The sequence below is a fragment of the Pyrgilauda ruficollis genome, unplaced genomic scaffold (assembly GCF_017590135.1).
Source record: "Pyrgilauda ruficollis isolate IOZ18807 unplaced genomic scaffold, ASM1759013v1 scaffold39, whole genome shotgun sequence".
In the NCBI taxonomy this organism is placed as follows: domain Eukaryota; kingdom Metazoa; phylum Chordata; class Aves; order Passeriformes; family Passeridae; genus Pyrgilauda; species Pyrgilauda ruficollis.
Window position 1 is genome coordinate 77,859 of NW_024525378.1, and position 14,190 is coordinate 92,048.

Sequence of the window (14,190 nt, forward strand, 5' to 3'; positions counted from 1 at the left end):
ACATGACAAGCTTATTGACAGAGGGTTCACCATTCTTTTTGTATGTTTATGCCTGTCACCCACTCCTTTACTTAATCTATTTCCAGAACATCTAACTGATAGCACATTTTTCAAAAAATAATTTTAAATAGCAAAGCTAGACATTTCCCATGAGAATCCCCAGGAAGAAATATGTAGGTTTTATCAGTATTAATTCTTAGCATTCTGACACTTCCAAGAATTATCGTTCCCTAAGAAATGGTTTTGAGGCAACTACGCAAAGTAATTTAAAACATGTTGCACATTACTCCAATTTCATCCTTTTTATGAAGAGAAAAGACCAGCAGTCAGCCAAAGCACTCTTGGTACTTGTCTTGCTTATGGCTATTTTATATACTGTAACCTTCCTAAGGAAGCACAACCCACCAAACCTAGCTGGAAAGGACTCATGCTCCAAGCAGCTACTTGTAGAAAATCAACAGTACAAAATGATGCCTGATGTAGTCCTGCTGATGGGGTGTTAATGAACTTCCAACCCAGAGAACCCTGTCTTGGACATGCTGTATTCCCAGTTGCCTCAAAGGATAGATGGTGCATTTTCACACTTGTTGCACTGTAAGTAAAGCAACCACCTTACATGCAATGCCACTCAGCCTCAGAAAAATGTTAGCATTGAATACAAAAGGAATAAATAAAATAAAAAAAATTAAGCATTGGGATCAGCATATGGTACTGCTCCTCCTCGTGTATTGTTCTGGCTTCTAGCAGCTGGCAGACAGGTTTCTAGACCTAAAGAACATACCTGCAGCTCTGTGTTTATTAGCCCTGACAGTGTGTCTTCCCTAAGTCTTTTAGAACTAATTTAATCTTTTAGCCTTCACAGCATCCTACAGCATCCCTCTGTTTAATGAAGTGCTATGGGGAAAAATGTTTTCTCTTCTTTACTTTAAATCTCCAACTGAAGGTTCCTGATTTTTGTCTTATGAGCAACTTCCAATAACTACTCATTATTCACCTTCCTGTCCCCAGCACGGGAAGGACAACAACCTCTTGAAGTGAGTCCAGGGCCACCAAGATGACTGGAGAGATAGAGCACCTCTCCTATGAGGAAAGGCTGAGACAATTTGTTTTGTTCAGCCTGGAAAAGTGAAGGCTTAGGGGTGACCTAATTGTGTCCTTCCAGTAACCTGAAGGGAGCCCACAAGAAACATGGAGAGGGACTATTTACAAGGACATGTAATGACAGCACAAATGGAAAGTAGGTTAAGATTAGGTATTAGGAAAAAATTCTTTACTCTGAGGGTGGTGAGGCACAGGAATAGGTTGCCCAGACAAATTGTGGGTGTCCCATTCCTGTAAGTGTTCAAGACCAGGTTGGATGGAGCTCTGAGCAACCTGGTCCAGTGAAGGGTATCTCTGTCTGTGACAGGAGGTTGGAACTTAATGGTCTTTAAGGTTTCTTCCAACCCAAAGCATTCTGTGATTAATTCACTTAATGGTTTTTTATCCTTTCCAGTTTCTCCTCTCAGTATTTTCTTTTTTTTCCCAGACTGCAGAACTTCAATTCATCTTCTGTACTACAGAAGCTGTATCACAGCTGTGGCCAGCTTTGTTGGTTCCTTATGCACCTTTTCAAATTCTGCTGTGCCACCTTTGAGAGATGGGGCTGGGACCAGACACCAGATAACTAAGAAATATTCACTGTGGGTTTATGTAATGACATTGCTGAAGCTTTGCCCTTCCCCTCCTAATAAACCCAGGAGTCCATTTGTGTTTCCCATTAGCACTGAATCAATGTCCCAGGAAATTGCTATTTCAGAATCCAGGTACCAAGTCTCTGCACAGTGATTACCCAAAAGGCCTCATGTCATCCTTACTACTTCACATGCTTCAAACTGCTTTGCATTAAATAAAAAAGTCGCTGCGCTGCTTTTCAGGTGCAGGCTTGCCAGCAAGAATCCATAAGAGAGGCTACCTGCCATCCACAGCCAACGCACCTGGAATGAAGTGCCAAGTGTCCAGGCCAGCTCAGCAGGCAAGAGGAGCAGCCTGCCTCAGGTTCAGGTTGCCTGGCATTTCCTGGCATGAGATCCTGCCTCTGCTTCCTTACGGCACTGCCAAAAGTGAGCAAGCTGAAATCTTCCCCGGGTGCCTACCTCAGGCTAGTTAAGTCTTGTTGGGAGTTGATTTCAGTTCGGGATTTTTGTGGTTTGGAGGGGGTTGTTTGTGATTATTTTATATTGTTTCTCCCAGGCAAAACAGCTCTACCATTGCCAAGGAAGAAGCTAGGGAAGGTACCTTTTACCCATATTTAAAAGAAATAAATTGTATGATCTTTCATTTGGAAATTATTAACAGTAGCAAGACCTAAGAGAAAGATTGTATTCATGCAGATGACATTTTTACTTTGTGTTTTGCTGAGTACACTGAGTATGAGACTGATGGCATCGCCATTGCCATGCACCTAATTTCTTCCAAACGTGTGAGGAGTCCTAGTCTGAACAACTTTCAGAGATCTGAGTGGTTAAATTTGCAGAAAACCTTTCCTGGTTAGCCACTCACATGGCCTGGTTAGCCTAGGTCATGCTAGGCCAGGGCACCCTAGCAGGGTAAAAGCCCCATCAGTCCTGTGAACAGCAAGGACCCCAGGCTTGGTGGAAAACAGCTCCAGGCTGCAACAGAAGAAAAAACATCCAGCTAAGGAGAAGGAATGCAGTGAAGCAAAGGAGGCAGGGGAACTTTAGAGAAGCTATAGGGGAAGAACAGAGCAGGAGAACCAAGATTCATCTTGATGCAAAGGACTGACTTGCTCTGGAGAGGAAGGAGAGTAATGAAGGCAGTTGTTATTTACATGATCCTGTTTTATATCTGTTCTCCTGCCTGGATCCAGACCATTGAGCTCCCAGCACTTACCTAGTGTCCTGTCCATGCCCGCCACTATATCAAGCACCATAGGTACAAATAGACTGGATCTCTGCTCTGCAGACAGGCATTTTTTCTAACAAATTTCGAGTTTGAAGCATGGAGCAGGCTAAAACCAAATACCATCACTTCCCCCTGAATATCAACTGGGGCCCATCAACATTATGCTGACTCCTCCCAAACACCCACTCTCCAGGGACTGCTTTCTCCTGGAACTCAGGGGAATAATGTCAGATCCTAGCCAGCTGCATGGCGCCAGTGCAAAGGGAACAAAAGCCAAGGCAGTTGTGGGAAAAGGGCCATTGTTCCAAAAAATGCAAGTGATGTCCCTCTGCTCCCTAACAGTGTCAGTAAAGTGTGCTTCCCAATAGCAAGTTCCTCTCTCTTGCAGTTGCCTGCAGTGAGGGTAGAAGGCATGGAACAGATTAATCTGCTTTGCAGAGGCTGCATGATTATCATAAAACACCATTTTTGAGCATAGTCTCCCTTCCCCTCTGGACATGGAGCTGAGCAGCACCGTGGTGTGGGGCTGGATCCCTTGAAGGGACCTCAACACGAGGGTGTGTGGGCAGCAGCGATGGCATGAGTGTACCTGTCCTCAGGGGGAGGAGAGCTGCTCGTGCTCCTCATTACTGTACTCCCACTTACAAGTCATTGCTATTTGCATTGTGACATCTGCTAGAAATCTTAATCAAGGGTTGTGGCCCCAGCGGAGTAGCCCTGAACAGATGTAAGAGTTACGTTTCTAATTAACTTAACACCTTTTTGGCAGGGTGTCATAAACACAAGATAATTAAGCTTCATGCTAAGCCTGTGATGCAGAGTTACAGCTATTTCCCCTCATTCTGATTTACAAATGAAGAAGACGAGGGACCAGTTTATACCTCTACTCAGTCCTAAATCCCAAACCCTCTGCTGGCCTCTCCACTTTAGCCATTAGGTGCACTCCCACCTGACAGATCATCAACAAGTTTTGACCTGTTGTTGATAAAATTAACAGACTACATCCAGTGCCCCTGCAAAATCCTAACAAAGTTTTCTTACAAAGATGAAAATCATGAAGAATTTCAATGTTTGTTATTGTCTCTACATCACTGCCCAGGAAGTGCCTCCTCCCTTTCACAAACGTGGGAGCTCACCATGGATGCACTTCTGAAGACACCCATACTCAAATGAATCATTAGGCAGGCAAGGAATGACTCTTAGTTGTCCATGGGTTGTACCTCTCTGTCATTCCCAGCATGTGCCCTCATGACACCTGCACCTACAGCTGAATCCAAGGAGTCAAAGCCAGACATAGCTCCATTGCACCCTACAACCCACTCACACTGAACTGTCTGCACCATGGTAAAACCCAGCCAGCATGAAAACCTGTGCAGTGGGTGACAGCTGTAATATCTATGTCTTGTGAGAAACATCCTGGGAGATCCAGGGTACTGACACCCTCTGGAGGTGATCCCAGAGCTGTATGTATAGGAGGACTGCAGGAAGGAGGTGGCTCTGTTGCAGAACCATGCTGATACACCAGACATACTCAGGTGGACTTTGGGCAAAAAGGGTGGAATAAGGCTTGAGAGACATCCTGCCCTCCCTCTGAACCTTTACAGGAAAGGAGAAAACAACCTCAGCCTCTGTCTTGAAAGTTATCTTCCTTCCAGCCCTCTTGCTACTATCCATGAGCTGGGTAAAAGTATTTCCAGGCTCCTCCAGCCTGGAAACAAGGGAGGTTGGGGCAAACTAGGCTTGGTGGGCATCACTCTTTACCCACAGGCAAAGCATGTGCACCAGCAAAGCTGACTCCCCAGACCAACAACGATCCCTTTCCACAAGCAAGCATTGAAATTGCATTTCATTTTTCAGATCAGGTTCTCTAAGGAAAAGCGCAAGCAGAACTATCAAGGGAATCTCAGTCAGATGGAAAAACTGTTAAGAGGACTTTGAAGTAACTCAAAGCAGACACTTAGAAATGGAGATATGCAGAATTAAGCAACTATAAAACTCTGATCTGGGGTTTCCATAAGATCTTCATTGCACTAAGCAAAACTTGCTGATGTTCATGGTGATGATAAAAATCCCAGGCACCAATCTTCAATTAGAGGAATCTCATAAATTAAATCCTTTCTCTTTTATTTAATAATCTTTTTATTGCAGAATTGTTCTGGTAAACTAGCCTAAACCTAGAGTGCTGCAATCGGGCACCCATTATTCAAAACTCTTCAAGCTGTCAAAGGAAAAAAACAAAGAAGTCTATTTTAGCCCACTTTTAATACATCAGTTCTGAGATTAATGGGGTTTTAATATTTTTTTTATTCATTTATTGTGGATTTGGAAGAATTGTCAAAACTGATCACAGAGAAAGCTTAATTTACAAGTGGATGCTCTAGTGCTCTACTACTCTGCAGTGCCCTTAGCAGTCAAAACAGTATTTAAGAAAAATACATCTTGGCAAATGTGCAAATTGTTAGGAAGCCCTTTCTATTGGTGTCTTCTGTTTTGAAGAAAACATTATCATTGAAAACTGAGGCTCCTTTGTTGAGCTGCTTATTCTGGTGAGCTACAGGCAGAGCTGTACTTAGTGGGAATGCTGTTGAACAGATGGGATCCCTGTTTTGCACATGATTCTGGAATGCAATAAAATTGTTTGGTTCTGGGAAACAGTTTTTTCCTCCCATGACACTGTCAAAATGACCAAAAGGTCTGATTTTGAAATCCATACTCCCGTGAGTAATTCTCACTTATGTTTCAGGAAAATGCAAGTTATGAAGGGAACAAAAACACAGGAACATCACCTCTACTTAGAAATATTCCCATTTCCTGATCTTAAGTGGACGGAAAAGTGAACTTGCTTTGGGAGTAAACAGATATAAAGAGTCTACGTACATTGCTAGCAGCAGAAACACGGGAAGGAAAATATTTAAATGCTTCACAACCAAAAACCTGTGCTTACTTCAGCAATCTGGCCTGGAGAAGTGGTGTCAGGAGTCTTCGGAGAGATTTCTCTTTTCAGCACCTTCAGCCAGTAATCCTGAACACTTGCCATCCCTCCTCACCTCACAAAACCATGCTCTTCAGCAGCAGAGGTTGGGGAAGTCAATTGGCTGAAACACAAAGAGCCAGATTCTAGAGTGGTATAAATCACTGTGGCCCCCCAAAAAAGCCACACTGAGGCTCTGTTGCTTTACACCCACTGAACATCTGGCCCTCAGCCTGTGGGAAGAGAATATAATGTGCCTCATGCTTCATGCATTTCTAAACAGCTGCTCTGAAGGACTTCTTCAAGCCTCACATGAGGCTGTTTGCCTTCACTGAAAGCTCTGGAAAGGATTGATTGTGCACAAATGATTCAAATTTCAGCATTTGCAGGGCACAAAGGCATGTTGAAGGACATCTCCAGTGTAGTAAGCTGCTTCTTGGCAAATCTCTTTGCAAATCAGGTGGGTGAAGAAGAGATTATGTCCAGTCTCAGCCAATTAGAGCTTCACAGTGCCTTTCCGTACAGGAGTTTGCTTCAGTAGTTCTGACAGGATCAGGTGATTTCAGCCTGATACAGCCTGTGCAGTAAACATCAGATGGAGTTTGCTATGTGAATATGTGACCTTTCCCTGTAATATTTTTTTATTATTATTTTTAATCAAGAATGACATCTTTGATCTATCTTTATCTTAACACTGCCACTGGTCTAGCAGATCTGCCAAAAAATTTTGCACAGAGCAGACTTAAAAAGTCATCTGACAATTTTTTACCTTTTTTTTACTAAGAAGCTTTCCGCTGCAGCTTGTTACAATTTTTAGGAATTCAAGTCAGTAAGCAAACAGACAAGATTTATTTGTTGTATGACTCGCATGGCTAGGATGGTTTCTTATTATTTCCTTTATTAGCAGGTGAGACCACAAACCACTGCTTCTGAGAGGGCTTGACTTACTAGCTAGACATAGTGCCTTACAAATTGCCTAAAGCTGCAATTTGGGAATATTGGGCTTGTTTATTAAAGGTGACATTCAGTCACTTCCCAAGTGGAAGTTCTCAATAAATTATATTCTCACAAAGATTCTGGTTGCTCCTTGCAGTTAATTGCATTCCATGCAAAGCTAAAAACCTCTCTGTCCTCACCCTCTTGGTGAGGGAGTGAGCCACTCTGCACAAAATTCATACTCTCTTACCCTGTTACCAGACCCTACACTTCAGCTGCCAGGAAAAAAAGATGGTAGATGGCATTCAGATGGGTTAAATTTTTATCAAAACGAGATTAAAGCCAGTTTGTGATTGAGAAGAATGGCAGAAAGGTTCCAGAGGCAGGATTCTCTGTTCGCTGAGCAAGTTAGATAAGCACTTCAAAGGAAGGCGTGATTATATCTTCATGATACCAGTTTTCTCCAGAAGACATTAACTTTGAAAATTAGCAACACTAATTTTCTTTCCAGATCTGGTCAGCTCAACTGCACTAGAAAATTTGGTAACTACTGCAGAAAAATTACTCCAGTGTCACAGTGTGTTCCAGTATTCATAGATTCAAACAGAAAAAGTGCTTGGGAAGATAAAGATGATGCCATCTGCATAAATTATTTGGTAGCACTGGACTAATTAGAAGATGTGTGTTGCACTTGCCAACTTCCAACTGTGCTTCAGTTTCCTGTAGAAGTAGAACCAGCAATAAATGTAGAGGAGAATGAGGCAGATGCTTGCACATCCTAGGCCTGTGATCAGCAGTACTTCCTTTAAATCAATAATATTTTAAAAGTATTTGCAGTAACCATTCTAACATCATGAGTACCTGCTATCTGCAGAGCAGCATATTGTAAACAAAGTTTTTTACCTATATGGAAGTAGAAGGACTTACTTCTGGACACTGGGAGGGGATGACATCTATTTCTCTGCTGCAGTGAATGACATCTGGGAAACATTATTGCTTTTCCTGTTTTTCTCCTTGGTAAAGAACAGAAAACCAAGAATCAAAGCAATTGAAAGGGCGCTAAAGATCATTAAATTCAGCAGATTCATGTACAGAACAAATAAAGTTTGAATATTTTTGTATTTCATAGGAAATTGAATCCTTGTGAGTCATGTAGTTAAAGCATATTTTGGATGCAGAATAAGGAGCATGATCCTCTCTCTTCCCTCCTTCCAATCCTAAACTCATGTCTGGCAACAAAACTCACCTTTCCCATCCTTGAAAAGCACTGCTGTTTTTAATCCCAATTGAAGTGTAATTTGGAAGAAAGACACATGATCCCATAACTCACCTTGCTCCCTCTCTTGTGATGCTCAGAGTTCGGCTGCTGAGATTCCGGTATCCTGGCAGCTTTCCTACATTATTTTCACACTGATACATGTCAAAGCATAACTGGGTATATAATATGGGAAATAATGGGAAAATTTTCAGGTGACACAAGAGCACGTTGGTTTGATCTGCTGAAGCCAGAGTACCTGTGTGCAGACAGCTTGGGGACCTCCATCCGCTCCCCCTGTCACATGTCTCTGGATAAGTACTGGGAGCTGCAACGGCAAGTGCTCATCCTCGTGCTTGATTTTGAGCTCTGCATGCAGCTCAGCAGGTGCCATTCCCCCAACTACTGCTCTGGTCTCCCCTCTTCAAGTGCTTTGTAGTAGTCACAACGATGTTTCCTCAAATGCTTCATCATTCCTGGTAGAAAAGGAGCACCAAGTTCCCCATGCCTTGAGAACAATCCTGCCCTCTCTCTGCTCTTTCTCCTCTTAAATGCACATACGTCTTTTGTAGGCCGGAAAGCAAAAGCTCTTAAAAGGAAAGAAAAAGAAAATATTTCACTGCCACAAGGGATGAAACAATGGAAAACCATTGGAGCATCTGGTCTCTGGTTCTGGAGCATTCATTACTGTTATGGCTGGTGGCATTATTTGTCTTATTCCCCTCTAGGTAACTCCTGCACTAGGGCACTGGATGTTCCCTGGCATTGTATCCTGTGTTTGATGAAGTAGAAACCATCTTCACTGTGGCAGGAACATTGCTTGCTACAAGCAAAACAATAGCTGTCATCCTCCTTCTTCCCTTATTCGTGCTATGCTTCATTTTGGTTTACATTTAAAGAAACCAAAACCAGTCTGTTGTTTCAGCAGTTTCCCCAAGCCCTTCGGATGTGCTATTAGTAACTCTTGCAAGTTCAATGCAGGGTGTAGAGTTAGGAAAAGAACTCCTTGGATGTGAGTCTGGGGTATTTTTTTCTCTCAGAGCATGTAGATGATTTGTTAATACTGAGGAGGCACACAGCAATTCAGAGGGAAGCCCCTTGCAAGCTAAAAACCAGTATTGCAGGAATGAGTGAAATTGCAGAAATGTGAGTCTGGCACATGTTGCAGCACTTTTTGTTGGTCTGGTAAATAAGAAGCAGTGGAAACAGGAAAATCTGAATATTTTTTAAATGGCCTGCTAGAATCTCTACACTGTGGCTTCCCTGCCCAGTTTGGGGCAAGAAACAAGAGTATTTGGTGAAGTGCTGCATGCAGGAAGGGGCTGGGTGACAGCAAATGTGCCCCCCACCTTCCACATGCATCTGGGAACAAAGCTTCAAGAAAGGGATGAGAGACAGGCACATGGGAAGAAACGGTGATTTAAAAGCTCTTCAGGTCAGAAACAGGGTAAAGTAACCACAGATTACTAAAACAGATGAAGATTTATAGAAATTGTCAAAGGAATGCTGTGCCCTTGGCAAGCGATGAGAAAAAAAACCAAACTAAAAAAACCAAAAAACAAACCCTGAAAGGTGGCTGAGCAAAAGCAGTTAAATGAAAACCATCTTTGTGACCCAGTCTGAGGAGGAAAACAGCTGGCAGGGGCTGCAGCTCCTCGTTCAGCCCTGGCTGGGGTATCCTGGGAGCAGCCTTGGTGCTTTGGCTCCTGCTGGTGCGCGGAGCCCAGGTCACTGCTCCATACAGCACAGCACGGGCATGGAGAGGGGAGGCAGGAGAAAAAGGAATTTTGTCAAGCTGTCCCAGTCGTGCCTCAGCTCTGCTCCGGAGGAAATAGACTAAAGCTGCAACTAATTTGGAAATAGCGAAAAGGGAAGTGTATCTTAGAGAATTTACAAGAATGGACTGAGTTGGATTTCAGGGAGGTTTGACTGAGAAGCATTCACTTTTAATAAATTATTAAATGCTATTAAGAAATAATATTGATAAATCATACCGGATTTATAAATACTTGCATAATATTCTATTTTTCTACTAACAAAATAATACAGCCAGTTTCTCACACATGACCCCCAATTTTTGCCTAATTAATAAGCTATCCAGAAGCTGTTAATTTCTCAGATCAGAGCAGTTTAAAGGTGTCTACACTGACCTACAAAATTATGGTTATTTAACTCAGATTGAGAAAAAACCAGCAGAAATCAGATTTTCTTGAAGTAATTTGAAAGGAATTTTTGCTACCAATCGCCTTTTTGGAGATATAAAGGCATAGTTCTTCATATTAGTGTATTCACCTTGTTTCTAGAATAAGTGTTTAGTGCAAGGCCAAAAAGGAGAAGCAGTAATCTACCATTTCTAAATTCTTGTAGGATAGAACAGAAAAAATATTAGCTCCACTCCTCAAATAAAGTAATTTTTGTCCTCAATATACCTCTTAGCTTCAAAGACAGGGTAGATGAGAAGAAGAAAATTGTCTGTTCATGTGGTGGTGGAAATATGAACAGGATCTGCAAAGGCTGGGGAAGGGAGAGTGGAAATCCCTTTAGCTCTGCTGGTAAATAAACCCCTGTTTTGTGCTTTGAAACATGCATCTTCATTCTTTATTAATTCAGTATGGATTACCAGCTTTTATCTCACCCAAATATATATATATATATAATTCATTTTCATTGAATTCTCATTCTGGTTACACACAACTCAGTAGCATTGTTAGTTTGAAGAGTCTTTATTAATATAAAATAGATGGTAATGAAACATTGAAGTAAGCATAAAATAAAAGTCAAGTAAGTTTAATGTGTACTTCTCAAATGGGCATCACAAATGCAACAAGCACAGAATTTAAAATTAAGACTAAAATTGCTTGCTGGTTTCTTCCTATTGAGAACTTTTTTTTCTTCAAAAAAACTAACAAAAAAAAAAAAATCCCAAAAAAACCAAACCCAAAAACAGACCAAAGAAATTGAAACAAAAAAATTTCAAAAAATTGGACTGAAGACCAGTCCTCCAGCCACTGATTAACTTCATGCCAGTGAACTGGCCTTGTTGCTCCAGATGTTGAAGCACTAAATCATACAGATCCAGCTGCTGGATTTCAAGATCCATCTTTACATCGAAACATGCCAAAAGGGCTGTTCAGCCTCTGAGCACCCCGGGGATGCTGTTATCTCCACAGCTTGGCCTTGGCCATCACAGCAGGCAAGCAAAGCTGCTGCATTGCTCGTGCTAAGATGAAAAGAGGAAAGAGCAAGTTCATACAAACATTTCCTTTCTCAGCTCTCTAGACTTTATTTTTGCAGTTTAACTTACAGCAAGCCTTCCAAACACAGTGCAAGCCCAGAACATGTGGCAAACGTTCATTTCAGGTCCATTTTCCAATAAGATGGAGCTGGTTTGTATTTGGGGCATGTGCTTTGATCCTCCTACTTGGAGTCACATGAAAAGTCAACTCAGTGGTTGGTTTTTGCCCCTAAATTCGTGGTTATTCCCATCACTGCCACTGACACCTGCCCAGCAAGCCTGGAGAAGAGATGGGTGGCTTTTAATGTCTGTCAGGACTTTGTGCTCCTTGCTTAGACGGGCAGACGATCCTAGGAGATGTCGAGCAGCAGAAACTGGTTGCACAGGTCTGTGCCGTGTCCTGAGCTTCTGTACATCACGACTTGATGTTTTGGGCAGGATTGTGTAGGAAAAAAATACCCCTTTCAAAGGCTCCCACTGACTAAAAGATGCTGACTGAAGGAAAAAGGTCTGTTAAAATTAAAAAGATCCTCGGCAGAAGACGTAAAGAAGCTAAGTTCCTTCGAGATTCTCAAATTAATAACCTACCTAATTAGTGAGAGCTGCTAGCAGAGGGAGGCAGTCCACCGATTTATTTCAAGAAGGGCGTGGTGGAAACTCTCCTCCCAAACCTGGTGCTCTGTGGTCTCAAATTAATGACTCGCAGCACTTTTCACATCCCAACCCTCTTTCAAGAACAATCAGCGCCGTCTGGAAAAGTTTGTGCGGGTCTCTTTTGTGGCGCACAGCGGGCACCTCCGAGCGCTGGGGGGGGGGCACCCGGGGAGCCACCGGCGGGGGGGGCCGGCCGCCGCCGCTGCCGTTGGCGCGCGCGCGCCGGGAACAAAGTGGCCGCGGGAGCGGAGCGCGGCGCGAGCGGGGCCGGCGGCTCGTGCGGGCGGCGGCGGCGGCGCGGGAAGGGGAGGCAGCGGGGCCGGGAAGATGAACCGGAGTTTCAACAAATCTCAGACTCTGCGGTATCTGGAGTGCAGCGCGGTGGAAGTGAAGAGTAAGGTGAGCAGACCGCGGCGCGGCCTCGGCCGGGAGCGCCCCTTCCCGGTGGTGCTCCCGAAAATGAATGGAGCCCCCCGCCCCCTTCCCCCGTGTCTCCCCTCCCCGCCCGGTGCGGCCGGAGCCGAGTCCCAGCTTATCCCGCAGAGCGGGGACGGGCTGGCGGCGGCCGGCGGAGAGGCGGGACCAGCGCTCCGGGCGCAGCTCCCGGCCGGCCGCCCCTGCCCGGCCGAGGCGGCGGCGCGACCCTTCCCCGCCCGCTCCCGGCGCGGCGCCCGCCGCTCCCGCTCCATCTTTTGTTCCGCCGCGGGGACTCCGGCGGTAACTTCGTGGGGCGGCTCGGGAAGCGCCGCTGGCCTCGCCTGGCGGGCGGGCTGGGGCTCGGCCCGGGGGCACCGGGAGGAGCGGCGGCGGTGCCGCTCCCGCCCCGCCCCGGGGCGTTTCAGCCCCCGGTGCTCCGACCGGCTCCCGGTGGGCGGGATGGGTGCCCCGACGCGTTCTGAGGAGAGGAGCGGAGGAGCGGGAGGGAGAAGGGCCGGGTCCCCCCGCCGGTGCTGCCGTAGGTGCGAGCCGCAGGAGCCAGAGGGAGACCTGCGGGAAGCTTCCCCCTCCTGCGGCGGCTGTCTCGGGATGCCGGCACCGGCGTCAGCTTGTGCACGCTGGTGGTGCTGGGGCAGGAGCCGAGATCGGCAGGGCTGCCGGAGCTGGCCGCCGCATAGCATGGTGTCGGGTGGCCGTGCGTGACATTGGTCGTGCTCAGCTCCCGTCGACAGACTTTGGTCGCTCTCTGTTGAACCAGCACATCAAAATCTTGCCTGTGCCTCTTAGAGCAAGAATTTTGCATTCAAGCAAAACTGAGAAATCTCCCCAAAAGTCCGTGTTTTATACACATGTAACAGGCAAGGTGTAAGCAATGCATAAATAGAGTATGGATAACGTTAACCTTTCCCAGAGTCCCTGATCACCTGCTGAGATGGTGTTGGAGGTGATGTCTTTGGGGACTCTCTGCTTGGTGCTGCTCATTTTTGCTGTTAAAACTTGTGTTTGGATCAAATGGCCTTGAGCAATACATAGAGCAGAGATGGGTTCAGTGGGAGAAGTACCTTGTATCCAAGGGAGCCTCCAATAATTTCTAAACATGGCACCTGATATGTGGGTTCAGGCCCTTATTTCCTAACCTGCTGCTGCCACTTGAAAGGGCTCAACTGACCTAGAAAGTTCCATTCTGCTTCCATAGCTGGAAAGTGTTGGTTCGGCTACTACTGGTTCTAAGATGTAACCCACCCACAACATTCCTTGTGGCTCCCAAACGCTCCAGATCCTGTCTTCTGAATTATACCCCTTACATTCTATGAGTGTTAAACTAAAGCCTTGACCACATATGAGAATTTTTAAGTTCATCCTCTCTCTTCTACTTCAATGTTGCCATAGCTTGAGTTTGTTCTAGTAACAACTGGAAAGCAACCTTGTAATAAAGGGCTCATAGCTTCCCTTACAGCTGCAGGAATTCTGTAAGTGAATCCTACCTGGTTCTATAGACACAGAGTGATGTATAGGGAGATTGTAAGCCTAAGAATGATTGCAGATTTTTGGGAAGGAAAATTAGCTTGTATGGGTGGGACTGAAGGCCTCCTGTAGCTCAGGGTTGTCACTGCTGATGGCCCAGAAATTAGTATGGAGATCCCTACTGCATTGGAAGAAAACTTAAAATAGAAGCTAAATTGAAAATACCCTGTTGAGGGCCTACACCCAGCGATGATCTGTGAACCTGCAGCATGTGTCAGTGGAAGCTGTGCTGTTGAATTTCCTGGTGCTGGTGAGTTTTACTGTTAGCATGAC

At 44.9% G+C, this 14,190-nt stretch overlaps 1 protein-coding gene across 1 annotated transcript in view; it reads left to right on the forward strand.

The window, feature by feature from the left end:
• The first annotated feature begins 12,153 nt into the window (after positions 1-12,153).
• The window catches only part of PARD6G (par-6 family cell polarity regulator gamma), a 65,075-nt gene continuing 63,038 nt past the window's right edge, over positions 12,154-14,190 (forward strand). The window contains exon 1 of the mRNA XM_041476706.1: positions 12,154-12,354. Within this exon, the coding sequence (XP_041332640.1) occupies positions 12,283-12,354 (72 nt within the window). The 5' untranslated portion in view covers positions 12,154-12,282. The remainder of the gene's footprint in view (positions 12,355-14,190) is intronic.